Source organism: Myxine glutinosa, chromosome 4, assembly GCF_964187855.1.
Source record: "Myxine glutinosa chromosome 4, kmMyxGlut1.1, whole genome shotgun sequence".
NCBI lineage: Eukaryota > Metazoa > Chordata > Myxini > Myxiniformes > Myxinidae > Myxine > Myxine glutinosa.
Genome location: NC_136264.1, coordinates 162,153,672 through 162,179,422, shown reverse-complemented (window position 1 = coordinate 162,179,422; position 25,751 = coordinate 162,153,672). Strand labels below are relative to the sequence as shown.

At 42.7% G+C, this 25,751-nt stretch overlaps 1 protein-coding gene across 1 annotated transcript in view; it reads right to left on the bottom strand.

Moving 5' to 3' along the window:
• Positions 1–25,751, bottom strand: part of FIP1L1 (factor interacting with PAPOLA and CPSF1) — a 108,581-nt gene that overhangs the window by 38,065 nt on the left and 44,765 nt on the right. Inside the window, exon 12 of the mRNA XM_068113932.2 lies at positions 14,088–14,268. Within this exon, the coding sequence (XP_067970033.2) occupies positions 14,088–14,268 (181 nt within the window). The remainder of the gene's footprint in view (positions 1–14,087; positions 14,269–25,751) is intronic.

Below are 25,751 nucleotides of genomic sequence, written 5' to 3'. Positions count from 1 at the left end.
GGTTCTGGATTGGGGGGAGGGAGTGATTTGAGATGATGGTGAACAGGTGTCTTGAAAACCTGTAGAGAAGAATGAAATTGAAGAGAATGTGGGATTAAAGTGGAACGAACAAGTGGAGGTGAGCAGTGATTCTGTATTGAGGTAGTTTCACCAGATGGGGGTTGGTGGAGGACCATGTGCACACTGCAGAAACCTGGGGCAGGACGGCGGGGGTAAAGCACAGAAAGAGTATTGGGTGCACACCAAAAAGGAGGTGGTAGAAGACAGAGACCACCGACCTGTCTGTGATAGGCCCGTATATTCCGCTCCGTCGCAGGAGATTCCAATGATCTTGAAAGCCTTGGTTTCCACGGTGTCAGGCAGAGTAAGGTGTGAGGCATGGGAGCCAGCCCAGCCGAGAGAGCAGTACTCAATCAAGCTGCAGATTAACACCATGTAAGTGGATAAGTAAGGGTTTAGGTGTGACAAGGAAGGACTTTGCATGATGGAGGATTTCGAGTCAGCGACTGACTTTGGAGGAAAACTTTAAAATGTTGCTTGCCCAAGAAAGATCATGGATGATAATGAGACCAATACGTTTAAGTGACTGAACTTCTTCAAGTGGAATGTTAAGAAAGTAGATGGGAGGGTTTGCCATACGGTCTTTTCAGAGAGACAGTAAGAGTGAGAGATTTGTCTGGAATAAAAGACTATTGTATTCTAATTGTATATATAGTGTCTTCAGAGATTAGTCACAACCCTTTGAGACTTTTTTCACATTTTGTTGTTAGAGTCTGAATATAAATGGAATAAATGTAATTTTTTTGTTGCTTGGGCACTGTGTGCTACCGTACTACTCGAGCCTTTCCGAAAGGATTGATAAGATAGTACGTAGTGCACAGATTGGTGTAGCCCACAAGACTCACCGTACCATCCACAATGTAATTTCAAAACTTAAGGACACAATATTAACTGGTGATAAATCCAAAGTAGTTTACCATTCATCATGCAGAGACTGTGACCAATTCTACATTGTGGAAACTGGAAGAAATTTGAAACAACGCTAGATGAAAGTGATAGAGCAATTCGGCTGGGAAAGGTGACACAGTCAGCCATGGCACATTATTGCCTGCAATCTGGCCACACATTTGACTGATGGGACCCATGTCCGAGACACGATATCAAACAAATGACACAGATTGATACTGGAAGCATGGCATGTGAAGAGCAGTGAGGGTGGTCTAACTGGGGAGATGGTTAACATACCCACACAATACACACGTCTCATGGAAATGGGAAAAATTTGATGGTACAAACAGCTGGACAAGGTGAGAAACAAACAACAACACTCAATCGAAAACGCAACACCCACGTGTGTACAACACCCAAGGGGAAACTCCAACAATCACACAACCCACACGTCTTCACATCCAACCCGGACAGGAAACCACCCATGTCTGTGACCCAGAAACACAACAACAACAACAACAACAACAACTGCACCCATGCTCACGCACAATCACTCAAAACACCAGATCATGTGTAAGTAATACCAAAAAAAAAAGCGCAGTAATAATGTAAGTAATACCAAACCTCTCATTACTCCGGACCACCCATTATTTTTCCAAGTCTCCCTCTATTTTGTCCTTCAATCCTTCTGTTGGTGTCCCCCTCCAATCCCCACTCTCGATACTGTTCCTCTTTTTCTGATGTGTCCTGATGATCCATTCGGTGGTCTCACTCTTTACACGAGCCTTGATTCTGTATACAAAAACGACACATTTTTAACACCAAAATATTTTTTTAGGTACACGAGTTTCCTATATTCTTCAGCTCGGCAGAACAGGATGCTGCCTCTCCAGCGCAAGGTACAGGACTATCCAATCCAACAAAAATTTAGCTTGCAAAGTGATATTATGTGCTTTCCAGTGAGGAAGACAAACCGATGACGTATTCAATAACTTAATTGGCCCCAGAACACTACCTTGAGGGACAAAGGCTCTCAGGAATCTTTTTCATTGATTTTTTTTTTTTTTTGAGGAGGTACAAAGGGTAGGTTATTCTTTTTTCAATTTTTTTTTGATATCTAAATGTTTGGTTATTATGGTTTGCCATAATAGAATCAAGAATTACAAAATATGGTCCAAATATTTGCAGGATACAATTTCCAATGTTTGAATATCCTGCAACAACAAGAAGTCTCACAAAGAGAACAAATCATAAGTGATGTGTGCAGCAGCCATGCATTCTGAGCACAAACAAAGGACTACAGCCTGAGAAAATGCTCCGAGACGTTGATAAATCTAGTCTCATTCATTTTGAAATTGGGTTTGAAAATTGGGGTAACACTTTAAAGCTACTGGGTGTTCATGATGTTTGTCACGCTCAGCATCTCTGATATGTTTTGTTCTCTTTGGCGGCGTAGTGATAATATTAAAACACGTTTGGTGTGGCCGTTTCATGTTCCATGCTGGACTGTACGAAAACTGTTTCATGCTGAAAAATTAAAACCGTGCTGGTCTGTTTCATGTGCTGGATCATCCGAAAAAAAAACTACCACCTAAAAACCTCCATGTGCACACACCGAGTACATCCACCAGTTTTCAACTCGTTCCGTTCAGCGGTTCAAGAGTACCACTCACACCAAGCGGCGCAATACGATACACATTTACACAGATAATTAATTTACCTCCTCTCTTTGGCAAATCCTGAGTGCAACTACAAGTTTTCAACTTATCCCATCCACTGGTTCAGGATGCATAGAAATAAAACAAACAGACACTTTTTGAATTACTAGAACAGCACTTGGTGGAGCGCATACTCCGCTAGGCCGAACAGTTTATGATTTGTATCCCACCGATAGGCCGGATCTGGATCCGGACCCGAACCAAAATCGAATTGTCTTTTTCTTGTCACACACCCAACTCATCCACTAGGTTTTGTCATAACCTATCCACAACATTTTGAAGTAATGTGCTATGTATCGTTTTTGGCCCACTCTCCCAATAGTGAAGAATCACTTGAAAAAATTATTTTTCGAATTCATATCTTCACCAAAATCAAATCAATTCGTCGTCGTCACACACCCAACCTGTCCACCAAGTTTTGTCTGAATCCATCCACAACTTTTTGAGATATCCTGCTCACAGGCAAATAGACAGACAGACTGGGGTGGAAACAAAACTTCCGTCCACCTTCGGTGGCAGAGGTAATAACATCATGATTGGTCGAGAAAAAAAATATCGTTTTGAAAACATGAAAATCTAAATTATTTTATTTACTAAGCAAAACAATAAAAACAGCAACAAAACAATAAAACTAAAGTTATTTAGAGTCTATTCGGTACTTGGTTAATTCCAATTTCAAGAGGGCGTACAAACAGAATGGAAGTTTAGATGCATTTCATGCAGTGCAGAAACAGCATCATATCAAAAGCTAAATTCCAAGTACTTTGAAGGATTATTTGTAGAGTGAAGGCCGTTGGGTGCTGACTGGAAACAAAACTGCAGACATCTGGATATCTCAAACTGGTGCCTTTACCCACTCGGCTAACACAGAATGGCACAAGATCAGCAGACAACCAAAATGCATGTGTACAAACAAAGTACAACCAGGCCACTCTGGAAAAGTTACTTTGATCATCAAAAGGACAAACAAAAAAAGAAAATAAAACATCTCAGAAAACGATTTGTTTTCATCAAAGAACAGCAGGCAATACGATTCTGCAGCTGGATATACCATGGTACTGTATGTAGCCACACCAATCGAATCGGATTTTCAAAGCCTGTGAGCCATTTCCATAGCCAATGAACAAATCCGATGTCACATTTTGAAACCAAGATTTAGGAAATGTACAGGTTGGCCTGAAAGTCACTTTACCCTTCCTCAGTAAAGCATTCGTTCTTTTCATGGAACTACAGATTTTATAGTGCAGTAATTAATCAATTACAATAATTAATCAGTCATATCTGCATGCGTTCCATTCTCCTCGCACCATTGAATTTGTCTCCAAGACCTCTTAGACATCTTGGGGAGTCAGTCACAACAGCTTGTGGAGTCAATTCTTCAATCATCCTACACTGGTTTGCTGACACTTTCTCCTTGATGAAGCCCCACGTCGAGTTGCCTGGAGTCGTTAGATCTAGACTGCGGTGGTAGAGGGGCTTTTGTGGAGATTTTCCAAAGCATTCCGTGAAAGCTGTCCACACTTGAGGTATTGTTTGCACCATGTGTGTGCCCTTTCATGCACCCAAACACAAGCAGCTTGGGCAAACCACAATTCAAAGTTCGCCTCCAAGGCCAGTCACCGGCTGGACATACTCTGTCATACAAAGTCCTTCCTTGGCACACCTGAACTCCAATCTATTTACAAGGCCTTCGTATGCGGATTGATGAAGTACTGCTCTCCCCTCTGGACAGGTTCCACTGCCTCACACCCTGCTCAGCTTGACGCCGTGGAAACCAAGGCCTTCAGAATTATTGAAATCTCCCATGCTGTAGAATCTCCCAAACGAAGCTTATGACACAGGTAGGAGGTCTCTCTGTCTTCTACCGCCTCATTTCTGGTCTTGCACCCTCTGCTCTTTCCATACTTCCCCTCTCCCACTACCCACCCCCAAACCAACCAGGTCTTCAGGACAGCTATTCATCACTATCTTAGATCATCCCCCATCCAAAAACATGATCTTTTCTACCTTCGTTAAGCATTCCCCCCCACCTCCTTCCAAATTTCCAGGTTTTCCTTCCTGAGTTTCCTGCCACCATTACTCCCCACACCCATTGTTTGTCCAAATCTCCCTCTATTTTGTCCTTCAGCTCTACTGTTGGTGTCCCCTCCCCCCGCTGTCTACTGTTCCTTTTGTTCTGTTGTGTCCAGATCTGTTCAGTGTTATAGCTCTTCCACGAGCCTCTACTATGTATACAAGAAAAAATAATAATAATAAAAAACAACAACCGCTCTTCAACACTAACAACTTGTGTCCACCATGCTGTCTAACTTCCTACTGACTCCTGCATCAATGAGTCTGTTTTGCCACAGACCACGGTGGGGGGATGGCAGAGGGAAAATAAGGGAGGCACGATAAATTTAGCAGGGGTATAGTGACTTTCAAGTCACCCTTGCTTGTTCAAAAAAATAAATAAAATAAACACTCACTTTGTCCAACATTTAATGAAAAGCTTTAAAAGCAAAAGTTCAAATAAACCAAAGGTGGGTCTAGTAGGGTTAGTTAAATTTTAGGTTGAGACACCGAGATTACTCTGCAGTCTAAAACCCAGGTCGGTTCAATGTGAACAAATCTTGGTAAAAAGGTTCTGATGTAATTTTAATTGAATCGTCATAATCAGAAAACCACATCAGTACTGGATAACATTGTACTAATTCTCACAAATTATGCAGAAATAAAAAGAATAAACAGAAATGAAAGAGCAGAAATATACTCGGAAATTATGCATTTCAGTGACTTTTTGCTTCACTCTGTTAGTGCACCAGGAGATTAAATACCAACGTATGCGTGAGAGAACAGTGTGTCCCAGAACATCAAGAGAAATATTAAAATTTCAATAAAACAGGAAAAAAATCAAACGACACACCAAAGCATTTCAATATTTCTGCGTTTCTTGTTCTTACTTATTTTGTGGACACAATATAAGCTCATGGGAGAGCTTAGTTGAAGAGGGTAAAATAGAAATACAATGGCAATTGGGTAGTGGGGTCATAATTGTACACCAAGCAAGGTTAAAAACGACTTAAAGACGACTCCCATGAGTGTGAAATTATTTTTAAAACATCTTTTATAGATTTGTACACAGGTTAATCAGGCAGGTAAACACGAGGAAGTAATGGGGTGTTTTTTTTTTTTTTAGCAAGAAATGAGATTTTCCACGTTTCAGGAAGAATATTTCACATCGATTATTTGATAGAGAAAAAAAATGCACGAGGAAAGAAAGGGAGGAAGAAAGAGAGTAATGACGGGTCAGGCTTGTTTTCGTGATAATGTGCATGTTTTCCTCTTTCCACATGTAGATGGTTAAATCATGATCACTTAATATCCAAAGCAGCGTTGTAAAATTGCAGGAAGGCCTGAAAAAACCCACTAAGTAGTGGTTGTTCAGAACCCTTTCAGGCAGGAATATGGCAGAAATTAATCAGTATGAACGAAAGACAATTTACAAAATTTATGCCACTCCACTGAACATGGCTTGCCATTTCCACTGCACAAGTCTCGGACCAAAACATTGCACCTTGTGCCAACTTAAGATGGCATCGCAGAAGTCATTGGAGCTCTTTCAATGATCTAAAAAGAAAATGTCACAACAGCAGACACGTTTGCAGCTGAACATGTCAAATAATCACATAATTTTCAAAGAGGCAAAGATGGATCATTGCAGGCTTCGCATTCCCCACAAGATTAACAAGAGCGAAAATGATGGCACGCCATTGCAAATCCCCACACTTCCTACCTAAAGCAAAGTTGAAAGATGGCAGAAAGTTCCACCAGGAATGACCAAATATCAAATTTCGAGGTTTCCCTGCTACTCCCCCACCCCATCTTTTGGACCCCTGTTAAGTCCCCACACACTGGGGCATGAACTGGGGGTCAATTCCAAAAAATCGTTACATATTTCATGCGTAACCCAATGTTGACTGCAGATCCAAAGTTTCATTTAAAAATGTTTAAATGTGTGCCAGTAATTGCATTTTATGGTACTTGACCTTTTGATTCCATCCTAGGGGGCATGGCCAAAAATGATACTGCTCTCACCCCTTCTTGCGTTGTGATGATCATAATTACCAAGTTTAGTGAATTTCTACTCAACCGTTTAAGAGTAGACAGAGTGATGGACGGACAGACAGACAGATGTAAGGAGCCGATTCCAATATCCCCCAATTTCTTTTCAAAAAGGGAAGGGAATATAAATAATATGGAAAATCACTCATAGAGCGACACTCAGCAAAAGAGAACAAAGAAGAATGGCACTCAGTAGAGCATCCCTTTGACCTCAAAAATAAATGGTGGTTGAATTCAGTGACCTGACATGTAAATCGTCTTCAAATTTTAATTTAATCGGATGAAAATTGACAATTTTAGAAATTTGGCCTGTTGACTTTTTGGCCTATGTTGACCTCAAATCTAATTGGTGGTTGAATTCAGTAGGCTGATATGCAAATCCTATTCAAATTTCAAGACAATCGGATTAAAATTGAGGATTTTAGAAATTCGATTTAAAAAAAAGTGGTTGACCTTTGGCCTATGTTGACCTTGTGACCCATGTTGATCTCAAAAATAGTTGTTGGTTGAATTCAGTTTGCTGACATGAAAATTATATTCAAATTTCAAGTCAATCGGGTGAAAATTGAGGATTTTAGAAATTTGAAAAAAGTGGTTGACCTTTGATCTAGGTTGACCTTTTGACCTCAAAAATAAATAGGATTCTGTCGGACCACCAACTCTAACATTTGGTGAAGTTTCGTGAAGATCGGTTTAAAATTGTGACCTGGAGGGAAGTATAAGTGAGCGGACAGACAAACAAACACACAAACACAAACAGTTGTGATAAACATAATTGTCAAAAAATAATAATTGCAAAGTAATAAAGCTGCTCAAATGTCGTTGATTAAAATCGGGTTGGAGATAACCAAATTTGATAACACTTGTCTTGATCAAATCTTGTTCAATCAAACAAGACCTCACAAGAATGAAGAACTGGTTGATTACATTGCTGAACTAGAACGGCACTCAGTAGAGAGTATACCTTCGCCAGGTGAACAGTTTACGTTTTGTATCACAGAGTAGACCTGAAAATCACAATACAGAATCACATTTAATCAAAATCATCCGTCCACAACTTTTTGAGATATCGTGCTTTGTATCGTTTTTGGCCCTATCTCCCAATGGTGAAGAATAACTTTAAAATTTCTACGAACCGGATCCGGATCTTCACCAAAATTGAATCGTTTCTTCCTTGTCACACTCACAACTGGTCCATCAAGTTTCGTCCAAATCCGTCCATAACCTTTTGAGATATCCTGCTATATGTTGGTTTTAGCCCTATCAGCCAATGGTGAAGTTTCACTTAAAAAATTAAATAACTCTCATATCCGAATCCATATTTAGATCTTCACCAAAATCGAATCAAATCATCCTTGTCGCACAACCAACCTGTCCACCACGTTTCGTACAAATCCATCCACAACTTTTTGAGATATCCTGCTATGTATCATTTTGGGCCCTATCTCCCAATTGTGAAGAATCACTTAAAAAATTCTCCTCACCAGATCCGAATCCAGATCTTCACCAAAATCTAATCGCATACGCTACATCTCTGCCAAATTTCGTCCAATTCCGTTTACAACTTTTTGAGATATCTTGTTCACAAACAAACAGAAAGACAGACAGACAGACAGGGGTGAAAACATAACCTTATCTTCCCCCATCTCTTATCTTCTTATCTTCCCTTCTCTTATCTTCCCCCATCCAAAACCTTGATCTTTTCTACCCCCGCTAATTTCACCCCAATTCCACTTTTTGAAATACCAACTTTTGTCCTGGAAGTCCTTGGTGTCCTTGTGCTTTATACTTCTCCCTCCCCTCCCCCCCCCCCCCTTCCCACGCCTCCTCCCCCCGGGCCCTCTCCCTTCCACACATCTCCCTGCTCTCGGATGTTGTGTGTGTGTGCTTCCCCTTTTCTCCCCATCTTGTCTTCCGCTCCCTCTTTTTGTGTATTTTGTTTGTCTGGTCGATTTGTTTGTGAAGTTAATGTTAGCTCTTTCACGAGCCTCGATTCAGTATCCAAAAAAAAACAAAAAAAAAAAACAACCTCCACCCACCTTTGGTGGCAGAGGTAAAAAGTTCAGTCCATTACTGAGAAAATGCGACAAAATTCAACGACTTTCCACGAGATACGGAGAGTTATACAAAAAACAACAACATTAGGTTGACACATTGAATGAACTTCGATGCTTTCAAATCACTTCATAAGACGCACAGAAAGGTTTAACCCTGCAATGATTCCATGCCAATTTTCATTGAATGCATTTAACATTTGTACAGGATAGTTATTAAATAAATACACAACATGCATACACAGAGGGGATAAAAAACAAACATCATACTCGAGTAAAGCAAATAGCCAGACAGATGGATGGTGCAGAGGCAGCACACTTACCTTTGAGATGTCGAGTCTGGGTTGCATTCTCAGCCAGACCGTAAACCGTTTGATTGATGCTTCGCAGGCAGCCGAAGGCATCAATGAACGAACGATCCCTCAGATTGCCGTTAGGCTAGGGATTGGCCTGCTAATATTAGTAAGTGAGCGTTAGGGATCCCAGTGAGTTTCAACAAAGACTAGGGGAACTAGTGGTGGCCAAATTCCAAAATTCCTGCCCGAAACGACAGAGGGGCACTGCATCAACAGCACAACTGTGTTCCTATGAAAAGACTGCACCGCTGGAGGGCACACCCTTCAACCGACTCTTGGTTCAAAAGTATAAGAACAAACTGGAAATAAAATATGAACTGCAATACGGCCTTTGTATATACACTCAAGCGTTGTTGCATTTGCCACAGGAATCATGAGCATTATATACAAGCATACCTATTGACACTGTCCAGTGGTGTAGGTATTTAAGCCTCATCTGCCCAACAAGCATAAAAAAATTGGAATTGCCATATTTGGTACAGCGTCTCTATAGATGATGATACAACTCTGTCGGTGCAGTGTCAAAACACCTTAGATTGTGTGGTTACGCATATTCCACATCAATAATGGGCTAAACTTGTGCAGTTTCCTCTCTCTGAAATGCACTTTTTTTCAACCTGCATTCATAACCACAATTAGCAAAGATAACATTCATTGTTATTTCCACACTTAAAAAACAAAATGGGGGTATATTGCAATTGGCTCTGTCTGTCTGTTTTTCCATCCATCCGTCTGTCCGTCTGTTTGTCTATCTCTCTGTCCGTCCGTCTGTCTTTCTTTCAGTGTGTCTGTCTTTCCCTCTGTCTGTCTGTCTGTCGATTCCAACTCCTTCAAAACCGTTGTACAGAAATTCACCAAACTTGGTAGTTATGATCAACACATGGCAAGAAGGTGTGAGAATAGTCCGTATCATTTTGGCCCCACAACCTGGGGCAGGGTCAAAAAGTCATACCGAAAAATGCAATTATGTGAACATTGTAAAACATTTTAAATGAAACATAGTAAATGCAATCAACATTGGGAGACACATGAAATGTGTAACGATTTTCTTTTTTATTTGACCCCTGGTTCATGCTTTAGGGAGTGGAGACTTTGGGTCACTGGGTTCAAAACACGAAAAAGATTAACTCCAAATTTGATATTGGGTCATTCCTCAAACTTTTAGCCATCTTTCAATTTTGCGTTAATTGGGAAGCGTGGGGATTTGCGATGGCATGCCATCGACTTTGGTCTATTTTTTTTTGTCGTCGTCGTTTTTTTGGTATCAGAGCCAAGGCTCATGGAAGAGCTAGAAATGAATCAGGACGCAACAGAACAAAAGGACCAGCAGAAAGAGAAGGGAGAAATGTCAACAGCAGAGCTGAGGGACAAAATAGATGGAGACGAACAACGAGGAATGTGGGGAGGAATGAGGAGTAGGGGAGAATGCAGGGCGTGGATAAGATGGATAAAGAAGCAAACTCTCAAGAAGGAAAAACTGCAAATTTGGAGGAGGACTGGTTTAACAGTGGTAGAAAAGATCATGGTTTTGGATGGGGGATGATCTGAGATTGTGGTGAACAGCTGTCTTGAAGACCTGGAGGGAAGAAGGAGATTGAAGAGAATGTGGAAGTAGGTTACACAGGTGGGAAAAAGAGGAACAATTGAATGAAGGGGAGCAGTTATTCTGGATTTTGGGAGTTTCACTGGAAGGGGGTTGACGATGTTTGCCTTGCAGAAATCTGGGGGGTGGGGGGAAGGGTGGGGAGAGGGGTGGAGGGCAAAGCACAAAAAGAGCAGATGGTACAAGACAAGAAAGGAGGTGGAAGAAGACAGAGACCATCGACCTGTCTGCAATGGCAAAGTCATAAGCCCATAGACTCAGATTCCTTATGGGAGATTTAAATGATATTCAAGGCCTCGGTTTCCATGGGGTCTAGCTGGACATGGTTTGAGGCAGCGGCACTATCCCAGATGAGAGTAGTATTCCATCAAGCTTCCGATGAAGACCTTGTCGGTGGTAAGAGTTCAGGTATGCCAAGGAAGGACATTACACGACAAAGGATTCCCAGTGGCTTTGGAGGCCCAACTGTGGTTTGCCGAAGAAAGATCATGGCTGGCTGAGAGTGAGACCCAGTAGTTTGAATGACTGAACTTTTTCCAGCAGATTGTTATGAAAGTCGATAGGAGGGTTTGCCATACAGTCCCTTCAGAGAGAGAAAGAGTGAGTCAGCCAGTCAGCCAGTCAGTCAGTCAGTCAGTCAGTCAGTCAGTCAGTGTGTGTGTGTGTGTGTGTGTCTGTGTGTGTGTGTGTGTGTGTGTGTCTGTGTGTGTGTGTGTGTGTGTGTGTGTGTGTGTGTGTGTGTGTGTGTGTGTGTGTGTGTGTGTGTGCGTGTGTGTGATTTCTCAGGATTGAAAAAATATTCCAAGCGTTTGACCAGATTGTGATTTTGTCATGGTCTGAAGAGAGGGAAGAGGCTGCTGCCTACCCATGTGAAGGATGAGGAATGTCACGGCATAGGGTGGCGTTATCCGCAAAGAGATAAAGTGCATTTCCCAGATAGTCAGAGAGATCATTGATGAAGATCAAGAATAGGATGGGGCCTCGAAGACTGCCTTGGGTTACTCCAGCCCAGACGGGGAGAGAAGATGAAAGGATTCCCTGGAGAGACACTCGTTGGCTACGAGAGTTGAGGAAGTCAGTAATCCAGGAGTGGAATTGGCCTTCAATCCCATAGGCAAAGAGATTGTAGAGCAAGGCAGGATAGGATGTCAGACTGTATTGGAAGCTTGAGATATGTCCTAAGAGAAGGCCCTGATCTCATGTCTGACAGTGAGGCCTCCATCCATTTTTGGGTGAGTAGAAGCAGCACGTCCAAGGTGGAGTGACCTGGTCTGAAACCAAATTGGTGATCTGAGATGAGATCATTGGAGAAAAGGAAGGAATTCATATCAACTGCAATGATGGAGTCCCTGACCTCAATGATGATTGGAACTCAGCCAAAAGGTCTATAGTAAAGGGATCCGTTTTTTGCACCTTTTATGTCATGCAGTAATTTTGGCTGATTTCCAAGCAGATGGAAGATGACCTAGGGCAAATGACAGGGGGAAAGGGCAGAGCGAGAAGAAGTGTAAAAGCAGCAGAGAAGATTTTTAGGACACGTGAGCTGATGCCGTCCGGCCCAGATGCAAAATCAGTGTCGAGGGTTGCCAGAGTTCTCCATAATCTCAGGTGCAAATGACGCAGAGTCCAGGAGCAGTTGGGTGCAATTGGTTGGGGTGGATACAGAGAGCAAGGGGTTGGTGATACAAGATTTGTAAGCAAACACTGAATTGAGGCATTTGGCCTTCTCATGAGCGGAGTCGGCTGTGGTGCCATTTGAAGTGAGGGAAGGGATGGAGGGGAGCATACTCCGGAGACAAGACTTAACAAGGTACCACCAGGTTTTGGAGGAGGGAGACAAATGTTACACAACATGACCATTTATCAATATAAAATGATATGTGTACCACAACATCCCATGGTGTCTTTTGGGAAGAGTAGACAAGTCATCAGTGGACCCTGGTCAAATTCACAATCATGCCCTTACTACTGCTGGAAAGGACACATCACCCAGTAAAATCCTTGGCATACGGCTACCACTTAGGCAACACTGAACTGCATCTGGTCAGAGCACCACAGAGAGAAGACAAGTGAATGGAGGAGGAAAATATTAGAGAAGAAGAGGAAGAAGATGATAGAAAGACAAGGGAGAAGAGGAGAGAAAGAGGACGAAGAAGGAAAAAAGGAAGAAGAGGAAAAAAGGAGAGACAGAGAGAGAGAGAGAGAGAGAAGAGGGGAAGATTACAAATTAAACAGAGGAGATATTTCTGAGAAAAACCAGGTGTATTAATACTAAATTACTGTTCAGCGATTTTAGTGGGGGAAGGGGGAAAACGAACAGAATAAGTAACCTTTTTATGCTAATTAACTTTGCAGCTGTGAAGCACCACTTGGGTATGAAGGCATATCCTGGGATAAATTCACTATCATCTGGACAATACATCATCGAATGCCAGAATTGTCGCTGGCAATCGACTATCCACAGCTTGCTTGCAACAACGCCATGATCCACGTTTTATTGCAAACTTCGAAGTAAGAAACATAATACTGACATAATGGACACCATATGTGCATGCTCAAACGGCGAACGATAACATCGCAAGTACAAGAAAATCCCACCCCCATTTACACAGCGCGCACACACACACACACACACACACACACACACACACACACACACACACACACACACACACACACACACACACACACTCACACACACACACACACACACACACACACACACACACACACACACACACACACACACCGAATTTGAGTCAGAAGCAGGTGTTTCCTTAGGGTTTGGATTCAGAACTCATTCTAATGACGACACCTCAGAGGACTGGAGGCAAACCATACTCTCAGAGGCAAACCAATCACATCTAAGGAAATTGAACAGTAAAGCAATGGCAAGGAAATTAGTGTTGGTTAGTAATCAAAAGAAAACTCTCGGTTGGGAAAGGAGGGTTAGAGAGGGAGGGGCCTCAAACTGCCCTCTGAGTAAAATCTTCACCAGTGGAGGAAAGATTTGTTTGAAACATTTTATGACAACCTGCTGAAGGGTTAGGACGGATTTGGAAAGCACAAGGTATTCATAAAAAAATATTTGGCAAAACCTAAGTATGCAGAAGGCATTACATCTCCATGGGAAGAAAAAAAAAATCCAACGAGCAGATTTTCATGTTGGAATGCACTACAGCATAGGAAAGTGTTCAATAAACAGCAATTGCCAAAAACTTTGGATCATCTCATGCTCATGACACAAGACACAGACAGGAAAACAAGGCTGAAGAGACAAAGAGATGCAAGACTCAAACCTCACCTGGAGGAGGGACGTGTGGAGGTCCCACACTGACAGGGGGTGGGGGTATGGGAGGAGGCGGTAAAAAAGCCGGAGGGATTCCCATGGGGCGGAGAGGTGGAGGAGCTCCAGGAAGAGAGAACGCAGTCGGCTTGTTGTGGTTCAATTCAAATTCCTGCTGATGTGCATGGGTTCCGAGCACCTGTGATAGGAACGGGCAGGGAATCAAGCAGAGGACAAGAGCTTGTGATGGATCCAAACTTTAAATGTTTACAGACGGAATAACATCACTTTCATATTACTGTTATTCTTCTTTCTTGTTATCCACTATGCAATCACTGCCACAGATATCCCTTCAACACATTTCCCTTTCCAGCCTGTTTAGCAGCAGCTACTTCATAGTTACCATGCCAACACAGCAATAAAATCACCTGTACGAGTGAGACCGAGAGAAGCCCATGAGATTTCCTACTGCTGTATCCCCTTAGGATTGGGCTTTAGGCCAAACTTAACCACGCTTGCCATCTTTCAGATGTTTCCATAATGCACGTGTTTACAATGCACAACTGGGTTCCAAACTGGTACTTCAACCGAATGTCCAGTATTTAACGATGCAATAACCGAATGTCCCGTATTTAACGATGCAATAACCGAATGTCCCGTATTTAACGATGCAATAACCGAATGTTCCCCATGGCAATACATAATTTGTAATGCCACAGTGTGGAGACAAATTGAGATTTGAACAGCCTCATCTTTGAAATGTGAGAAATACAAAAACTCAGCTGGCAACAAACCTAGCTTCCCAGTCGGAGGTTGAACAAGCGAGCAACCAAAGGAGCTTCGGTCTTTAGGATTGTAGGAGGTAGACGTACCAGAAGAAGAAGAAGAAATTATTTATACCCCAGCCAGGCACAGTCTTGCATGCTACTCACGCCACTCCACGTGCCTGTTGACAGTCACATGTCTGTTGCGTTAAAGGGGTTCATTTAATACATTGTTTGCAAAAGATAAATATTTTCCATTAGAGGACCACCACCACCACTATGACTACGATTACGACTACTACGCATGCCCACCAAGCCGTTGGGGGGGAAGGGGAAGTTAACTCTTGCACTTCGTTCTCTTAGGACAGAGACAGATCATATATCCATTTTTTTTTTAAACATTAACTCAGATGTGTGTTCATTAAATTGTGTTTTCCTTTTTTATTACATAAATCAACCAATCAGCTTCATTTTAAACTGGCCATACTTTTTGTTTTTCTTTTTTGTATACAGAATCGAGGCTCGTGAAAGAGCTTACTTTTATCACACACACAAAAAAAAAATCAAACAGACACACAAAGTATATAATAAGGGGAGCGGTAGACAAGATGGGGAGAGAAGGGGAAGCACACAAACACAACATTTGAGAGCAGGGACATCGGGAGATCTGTGGGAGGGAGAGGGCTTGGGGGGAGGAGGTGTGGGAAGGGGGGGGGGGGGGGGGAGGGTGGGAGAAGTATAAAACACAAGGACACTGCAAGGACTTCCAGGAAAGAAGTTGGTACAGGCAGTCCCAGGGTTACGAACGAGTTCCATTTTTAAGTCCGTCTGTAAGTCGAATTTGTATGTAAGTCGGAACAGTTGCGTACGGTTCACATCTAGCGTCAATTAGTCAAATGCTTGTCTTAGTATATAGTATATATTTTACCTAAAACATCTATAGGTATAAAAAACATGAAAGAAACATTTCGTAAACTGTTTAGATAGAAAAGAAAAGATAATGATTAAAGGTTAACACTTACTCTCGTTCCAATTGATGTCTTGCAAACCTTGAAACGATCATACCTTGATATATCTCTCCGAGATGATGGGCCTGGTGTTGGAGAGGATGGACCTGGTGCTGGAGAGGATGGACCTGTTGCTGGTCAATTTTCTTAAAGTAAACATCAAGGGTGGCTTGAACAGAGCTTTTCTCATCTTTCTCTTGTCTACCACTCCCCTTATGATATACTTTGTGTGTCTGTTTGATTTTTTTTTCTGAGTGATAAATGTTAGCTCTTTCACGAGCCTCGATTATGTATACAACCAATATATATATAATATATATAATATATATATTAATATATATAATATATATATTGGTTGTATACAGAATCGAGGCTCGTGAAAGAGCTAACATTTATCAAACCATCCCTCTCCATTTATCATAACCATTTATCATAACATAACCATCCCTCTCCCAAACCCCCCTCTCTGGTTCCCCCCCCCCCCCCCCCCATTCTATCCCCCCCTATAACCCGCTCCTTCCCGCATTCCCCTTTACCGCATAGGGCCACATGTGATGATCTCGATATTATGGCAATTTTATTTTATCTTAAAAAAAATTTTTTGCTTTAATATATTTACAGTTTTAATTTAATTTACAATTTAATTATTTGCAAGTTTAACTTTTAATTAAATGTAATGATTGTTCCTGATTTTCTAAACACTTGAGTTATAATCCAGCATTGCTTACAGGATTATTTTAAGCCGTTAATATGCAGTTGATTTTTGAATTTGGTCAATAACGTCTCCGTTCACGAGAGCGGTGTGATACGGTTTCATTGGCTGTCCAGCTTTGCCCACCCCACTTTGCATATACCCCGCCCACTTTGCATATAAGGGGATGTTGAGATGATTTTATCACTCTTGAGGAAGATTAACGGAGGCGTGTGGCTTCACATGTTGTTAATCGAAACGTTGAGTCATTGTTTGTTCAATTAAAGGTTGGAGATCTTACCATGGAGTCATTTGGATTTACTCCCAACCGCAAATCTTTGCTTATAATTATTGGCGAAAGCCATGGGCAGGACATTGCCAAGAGATGCCATCATTACACCAACCTTGTGGAGCGGACCGAAGTAACGAAGGCACATCTTCGGTTTAACCATCTCTGTTTGGAACGGAACATTCTTCCGAAGCCTCTACGTTTCAGACCTCCCATGCCGGGTTTGAAAGCTAAGCAGATCATGCAGGCAACAGGACGGAGGTTTCTTCGTTTGCGCATTTCAAACTGCCACCATCGCCTCGCTAAACGGTATGACCATGTGCAACAGTTGGCTCGTACTATTGCGCCAAGACTACCTGGCGAGTTATGGGATCGAGTACAACGGAGAGCTCACACTTTCGCGGAGCACACTCGGACATCGGTGGGGAAACGACATCAACGAAAGTTCACAACATTGGTTGATGAAACCACACATCGCATGACTCCCGTCGTTGATGTGAACATTCTTCGGAACCGGTGGGTGGTTAACCGGTCGAGTACGCAGCTCTCGCAGGCACAAACCAGCTTATTGCAGAAGGGCCTTAATTTTGCCATCACTCCCCGATTTGTTCCGAAAGACACCATTGTATCACGGGTGGAATCTGCGATGATGAATCTTGATAACGCCACCAAGAACGAAATCAGATCACGAGTGGCGACTGTTTTACTTCGCCCTCCGCAATTTTCACGCAACAATTTCAATTTGGACCCGAAAGAACAACAAGCTTTACGAGAGTTACGCAACATGGATGACGTGGTGTTCTTACCAGCGGACAAAGGACGGGCAACGGTGCTCATGGATCGTCTTGTATACACCAACAAAATGCAGGATATGTTGGTGGACCAAAGTACTTGTGAACGGTTAACCGCAGATCCAACGAAGAAGGAGGAACGAAGGTTAAACTCAATGCTTGCCAGATTAAAAGCGACTGGTAGACTATCAGCTGCGGCGTACAAACGTCTGTAAAGCAGTAAGGGCGTGGCTCCCAGGGCCTACGGGCTACCGAAAGTGCACAAAGAGGGATTTCCGCTACGGTTAATCGTTTCCTGTATTAATGGTCCGTCCGTCATATGCTCTATCCAAGTTTTTGGCAAACATTTTGAAGTATTTGGTGGGGACAACAGAGCGAACCGTGCACAATAGCACAGCATTTGCTGAAAGAGTGAAGCAGCTCACCATCGAAGCACAAGAGACCATGGTTTCGTTTGATGTTGTGTCTTTATTTACCAACGTGCCCATAGCCCTGGCGATTGAGGTGGCAAACCGGCGTTTGATGGAAGATGATCGATGGAAAGAGACTGCGGGAGCTTTAAGCCCGATGGACGTCTGTGACATGCTTTCTACCTGCCTCTCTTCCACCTACTTTGTATTTAATGAGGTATATTACAAGCAGGTTTATGGCACCGCTATGGGTTCCCCGGTATCGGCTGTGATTGCCAACATGGTGATGGAGGATTTGGAGGAACGCACCATTCCAGCCCTGTTAGTGCAACCACGTGTTTGGTTCCGGTACGTGGATGACACATTTGTCATCTGTCACTCTGATGAGGTGGGCATCATACATGAGACCATAAATAAAACTTTTTCCTCCATTAATTTCACCATTGAAGAGGAGAAAAATGGAGCCCTTCCCTTCCTGGATACACTCGTAGCAAGGGATCCCAAAGGAGCCTTAAAGGTAACGGTGAACAGAAAACCAACACACACTGATCGCTACCTTGATTTCAATTCTTGCCATCCAATGGAACACAAAAGATCGGTGGTGCACACCCTCTCAAAAAGAGCACGTGAGTTACCATCTACCTTTGAAGACAAGATGAGTGAGGTGGACCATCTTCAAAATGTGTTAAGGGCAAATGGTTATCCTGACAGCTTGCTACCCAACAGGAAAACGACAAGGGCTTCCCCACACAACAGGCTGAGACCGAGAGAACCAAAGGGTTTGTGTGTTCTCCCTTTTGTACCGGGGGTTTCACAGAGGGTCGGCAGAATTTTGAAATCGGCAGGAGTGAGGGTGAGTTTCACACCGGTTTTCACCCTTCGCCAAGCCCTTATGAGGGTCAAGGACAAGCTTCCAAGGAAGGATAGGTCAGGGGTGGTATACGTAGTGCCCTGTGGTTGTGGAGCTGAGTATGTGGGTGAAACCGGAAGGACCTTTGGTCAACGTATTGCTGAACACCAAAAAGCATTTGAATGTAATTATCCCAGCAGATCTGCTATTGCCAAACACGGCCTTAAGGAAGGCCACACACCTTTATGGGATAGGGTTAATATTTTGGGTTCCACACCCAACAGAAACAGAAGACGTGTTTTGGAGGCTTGGCACACGGAAGAAACTGTTACCTCGATCACACAAGAGGTAGTTGACTTACCGGTAGCGTTTGACCCACTCTTGTGTAAACGAAGCAGGCATACTGTACTTTGAACAACGAGTCCACATAATATGTCACACAAGGTTTTTATTCGGACAATTTGCCCCCTCCCCTCCCCCCAAACCATCCCTCTCCCAAACCCCCCTCTCTAGTTCCCCCCCCCCCCCCATTCTATCCCCCCCTATAACCCCTCTCCTTCCCGCATTCCCCTTTACCGCATAGGGCCACATGTGATGATCTCGATATTATGGCAATTTTATTTTATCTTTAAAAAAATTTTTGCTTTAATATATTTAGTTTTAATTTAATTTACAATTTAATTATTTGCAAGTTTAACTTTTAATTAAATGTAATGATTGTTCCTGATTTTCTAAACACTTGAGTTATAATCCAGCATTGCTTACAGGATTATTTTAAGCCGCTAATATGCGGTTGATTTTTGAATTTGGTCAATAACGTCTCCGTTCATGAGAGCGGTGTGATACTTTTAAGCCGCTAATATGCGGTTGATTTTTGAATTTGGTCAAAAACGTCTCCGTTCATGAGAGCGGTGTGATACGGTTTCATTGGCTGTCCAGCTTTGCCCACCCCACTTTGCATATACCCCACCCACTTTGCATATAAGGGGATGTTGAGATGATTTTATCACTCTTGAGGAAGATTAACGGAGGCGTGTGGCTTCACATGTTGTTAATCGAAACGTTGAGTCATTGTTTGTTCAATTAAAGGTTGGAGATCTTACCATGGAGTCATTTGGATTTACTCCCAACCACAAATCTGTGTGTGTGTGTGTGGTGTGTGGTGTGTGGTGTGTGGTGTGTGTGTGTGTGTGTGTGTGTGTGTGTGTGTGTGTGTGTGTGTGTGTGTGTGTGTGTATATTTTTTTTTTTTTTTTTTTTTTTTTTTATAAATAATAGGCTTTATGGAGGTCAGTACGTAAGTACGGGCGTTCGTAAGTCGGGCGTTCGGGACTCGGGGACTGCCTGTATTTCAGAAAAGTGGATCTGGGGTGAAATTGGCGGGGGTAGAAAAGATGAAGGTTTTGGATGGGGGAAGATAAGAGATGGTGGTGAACAACTGTTTTAAAGACGTGGAAGGAGGAGTGGGATTGAAGAGAGTGAGGGAGTTTGTTCCAGAGGCGGGAGAAAAGAGGAATGAAGGAGTGAAGGTGAGCAGAGTCTTGATTTTGGCAGTATAACCATAAGAGGGTTGCAGGCAGATCTTGTGCGACCTGTAGGAATATTTGGGGGACAGAACCCAGAGAGGGCTGGGGGAGCAAGGCCGGAGAGGAGTCGGTAGAAGACAGAAAGACCACCAACCTGCCTGCGGTGAGTAAGTGAAAGGCCCTCGGAGTTAGCTTCATCGCGGGAGATTCCAATGATTCTGAAAGATTTGGTTTCAACAGCGTGAAGCCGAGCTAGGTGAGAGGCAGGAGCACCGGCCCAGAGGGGAGAACAGTATTCCATTGAGCTGCGGATGAAAGCCTTGTATGTGGTGAGGAGCTCAGGTGTGTCAAGGAAGGACTTCGCATGACGGAGGATGCCCAGTCGGCGACTGGCTTTGGAGGCCAGATTTGAAAAGTGGTTTTCCCAGGAAAGATCATGGCAGATAGTGAGACTCAAAAGCTTGAGTGACACAGAACTTCTTGGAGAGGATTATTCAGAAAGTGGATGGGAAGGTTGTCCAGTCGGTCTTTTCGGAGAGACATAGTAAGAGTGTGAGACTTGTCAGGATAGAAAGACATGTGTTACGGATTCGTCACTTCCGCTGGGCTGGTTTTCACCCACTGGACATGTTTCTGATATTATGTATTATTATTAGTTTCACAAGGTTTATTATTCACGAACGGTTATCAAAAGTTAAAAAGGATAACTGCAAGTGAAACAGGAAACCGAAGGAGAAGACAATGAGGAAGAGGAAGAAGCAGGGCGAGAAAAGTCGGAGAAGACGCGTGACGTCAGCGCTCTGTAACGAGTGAGGTTTACCGACAGCCGCGAGGGGATTTTGAGTTCCTGGAAGGGACATCCAGCGATAAGTATATTCGTTGGAGTGGAGAAATCTGCGTAGACAGATTTGGGGCACTGAGATTCTGACGAATCCTGTCTCGTTGCATCGGCTCAAGCCAAAGCCGTCGGCCATCTTACACCCCGTGCGTCGGACACCTGTGAAGGTTTGCTTCGTGTCATCTTCACCCCAACATCCTACCCTCTGCCGGGGATGGGTGTGTGCGACCGCTTCGTCTACAATTACGTTGCGGTTTGCTGAGGGAGCGGTGAAGGTGTGCCTCTGGAGGACGCCGTTGTACAGTTTGGCGGGAACCCACTGTACACGCTTCAGAGATCGACTGGAGAGCAAGATTCGGGCTTCGACCGGATTTCGTTCCATCGACCGCTGGAGCGAATCCCATTCACCTTGGGAAAAGTCATAGAGACATTGAGGAGTGTCGTTGCACTCGCTGACCGCGCCGTGAGTGACCTGACTGTATATAAGAGATATATAACGTGCACTCTTAATGGCCATTTGTTGTACCGTTACCTGTGTGTGATTTATAATACAAGTTTGTTCATTTATAATTAATCATTGGTGTGGTTTCACTATTATTTTCACCACAGGGTAACATATTTTTCTGCCGGGGTTCCTCTCGGGGTTCGGAGGTTTCCGAGACCAGGGGATTGTAGAGGACCCTGTAACACATGTTCCACTTGTTTGACCCAGTTTGTGATTTTGTCCAGGTCTGCAGAGAGTGAGGAGGCTGCAGACTGCCGATCTGAGGGATGAAGAATGGAGCGGCAGAGAGTGAAGTCATCAGCAAAGAGATAGAGAAGATTTTCAAGAGAGTCAGAGAGATCATTGATGAAGACGAGAAAAAGCACAGGGCCCAGAACACTGCCTTGGGGAACTCCAGCCTGAACAGGAAGGGGAGATGAGAGAAACCCATTCAGGGCCACACGTTGACTACGACTAGAGAGGAAGTCCGCCAGCCATGCGTGGAGATTTCCATGGATACCAAAAGAGGAGAGTTTGGTGAGCAGAGCGGGGTGCCAGACCGTATCGAAGGCACTTGATATGTCAAGGGGGACAGCTCTAATTTCCTGTTTGGCATTGAGGACCTCCATCCATTGTTGAGACAGCAGAAGCAGCATGTCCAGAGTAGAGTGACCTGGTCTGAAACCAAATTGATGATCAGAGATCAAGCCATTGGAGAAGAGGAAAGATTTGAAGAGGAAAGAGAAGAGGAGAAGAAAGAGAAGAGGAAAGAAAGCAAGAGGAAAGATACTGATACAATGGCGTGATTAAACTATGCAAATCGTACAGTCTAGGCAAAGAAACGTCATCCTGTCTTTTTGGCGGCCTGAAATAATAGATGTGGGGAATTTTGGCAGCAGTTTTGTCCTCTCTCTCTCTCTCTTTTGGATCCTCCTTCTTCTTCTCCTCGTGAACTCTGCCGATTGTCTCTTGTGCGCTGACGATTCCACCTTGTGCCTGCTCGCATTCTGGGTGACGGTGGATGGCTGTGCCCTGACTATTCTCCTCCCTTGTCTTCACGCATGATATTTCAAAAAGTTGTGGACGGATTTGGACGAAACCTGGTGGACCGGTTGGGTGTCTGACATGGACAAATAGATTCGATTTTGGTGAAGATCTGAATATGGATTTGGATATGAGAATTATTTAATAGTTAAGTGATTCTTCACCATTGGGAGACAGGGCAAAAAACTATGCATTGTGGGATATCGCAAAAAGTTATGGATGGATTTGGACGAAACTTGTTGGACAGGTTGTGTGTGACAAGGAAAAATCGATTCGATTTTGGTGAAGATCTCAATATGGATTCGGATAGGAGAATTATTTAATTTTTAAAGTGATTCTTCACCATTGAGTGATATGGCCAAAAAGGCTCTCGACTGAGTCCCGTTCTAGTTACCCTGCACTTGTGAAGCGAAAAGTGGGGTTAAGCATTCAGTTATATACGTGTGCGGTACATGTCTGCATTTTAATAATTCATTTTCTTGGCAACCGTTGGTCCGATTGACAAGAAAGTTTACCATAGAAGCGCCTCCACCTGTATAATTTTTAAAATTCATAATTATGACGTCATAGGTCACGTGGTATGGACGCCATCTTGGAAAAACATTACACCTCTATATCTCCCAAACCGCTCAATGGGAAAAATTTAAATATGGCTCATTGTCAAGTACTCACCATGGGGAATAAGATATGTTGATGATGATGTCATTGGTGCCATAATTATGACGTCATAATTTGAAAGGGACAACGCTTCGTCTGATCAGTTTGAAATGTATTAAGCGTGATCTATGCAACAATTATATGTGAGAATATAAATTTATGATGTCATCGCTCACGTGGTATGGCAGGTTGGCAGCCATATTGGATCAAAGAAAAAAAAAAGGCTCAAAAACAGAAGAGTTGGTTCGCAATAAGTTGACTGCGCATGGTAAGTATTCCATGAACACCATCTAGTTTGTGTGTGTGTATATTTGTCTGTCCGCTCACTTATACTTGCCTACAGGTCACAATTTTAAACCGATCTTCACGAAACTTCACCAAATGGTGGAGTTCTTGGTCTGACAAAATCTTACATATGTTTGAGGTCAAAAGGGTCAGCATAGCAAAAGGGTCAGAAACCTTTTTCAAATTTCTAAAATCCTCAATTATCAAACGATTAACTTGACATTTGAATAGGATTTTCATATCAGCTAACTGAAGTCAACCACCAACTATTTTTGAGATCAGCATAGGCCAAAAGGTCAATATAGGCCAAAGGTCAACCACTTTTTTCGAATTTCTAAAATCCTCAATTTTCAAACGATTAACTTGACATTTGAATAGGATTTTCATATCAGCTAACTGAATTCAACCAACAACTATTTTTGAGAACAGCATAGGCCAAAAGGTCAACTTCGGCCAAAGGTCAACCACTTTCTTTCAAATGTCTAAAATCCTCAATTTTCATCCGATTGACTTGAAATTTGAATAGGATTTACATATCAGCTAACTGAATTCAACCACCAACTATTTTTGAGATCAGCATAGGCCAAAAGGTCAAAATAGGCCAAAGGTCAACCACTTTTTTCGAATTCCTAAAATCCTCAATTTTCATCCGATTGACTTGAAATTTGAATGGGATTTTCATATCAGTAAACTGATTCAACCAGCAACTATTTTTGAGATTAACATAGGCCAAAGGTCAAACACTTTTTTCAGATTTCTAAAATCCTCAATTTTTATCCGATTGACTTGGAATTTGAATGGGATTTTCATATCAGCGAACTGAATTCAACCACCAACTATTTGTGAGATCAACTTCCCCAAAAGGTCAACATAGGCCAAAGGTCAACCACTTTTTTCAAATTTCTAAAATCCTCAATTTTCATCCGATTGACTTGAAATCTGAATAGGATTTGCATATCAGTTTACTGAAACCAACCACCAACTATTTGAGGTCAACAGAGGCCAAAAGGTCAACATCGGCCAAAAGGTCAACATAGGCCAAAAGGTCAACATAGGCCAAATTTCTAAAATCCTCAATTTTTATCTGATTGACTTGAAATTTTTAAAGGATTTGCATACCAGGTAACTGAATTCAACCACCAATTTATTTTGAGGTCATCATAGACGAACAACTTATTTTAGGGATTTCGCAAGTATCGTGCTTTGCACGACATATTTCTTGTTGCTTGCGAAAATCGGAGATTTTTCAAGTATATTGGTTGGTCTTGTGCATTATTCTGTCTCTGTTTGTCTGTCTGTCTGGCTGTCTGTCTGTATGTCAGTTGCCTACAGCTGTTCTCAAGTTATCACATGTTTACCTGACATGACCTGGTGTTGGCTTAGCGGTTAGGGTGCCAGCTTGGGATCCTAGGATCCTGGGTTCGAATCCTGGTCGATCGCTGAATTAACGCCAGGGGGGTTGACTCAGCCTGTCATCCTTCCGAGGTCGGCAAATTGAGTACCAGCTTGCTGGGATGAATGATCCTGGTGTGTACCCCGGGCAATAGGGCAATAGGTACACCGTATCCCTGCGCATCGTAAGAGGCGACCAAGGGTTGGCGTCAGGAAGGGCATCCGGCCATAAAAAACATTGCCTCAAACAGGGAATCATGATCGTCATGGGGCCCGCAAGGCTAACCCCCGCTCTAGCGGGGAAAATGGCCTTTTAAAAAAACGATCATTCATATTCATTCATTCATATAAAAAACCCATTCTTTAAAATTCATATAAAAACCCATTCATATAAATTCATTCATTCATATGACCGATGATATTTGACCTCTTGATGCCCTAATCCAATCAGTTCATCTTTGCATCATAATACCGCATATACTAAACCGAGTTTGTTCAAAATCCCATCAATTGTTCACTAGATGGCACAGCAACATAATTTTTACATAACATGACTTCTAACCTTTGACCTCTTGACCCCAAAATCAAATCAGTTTATTTACTGTATATTCGATAGTTTTACATTCATTTTCCCTCCTCTCAAATTTATATTTAT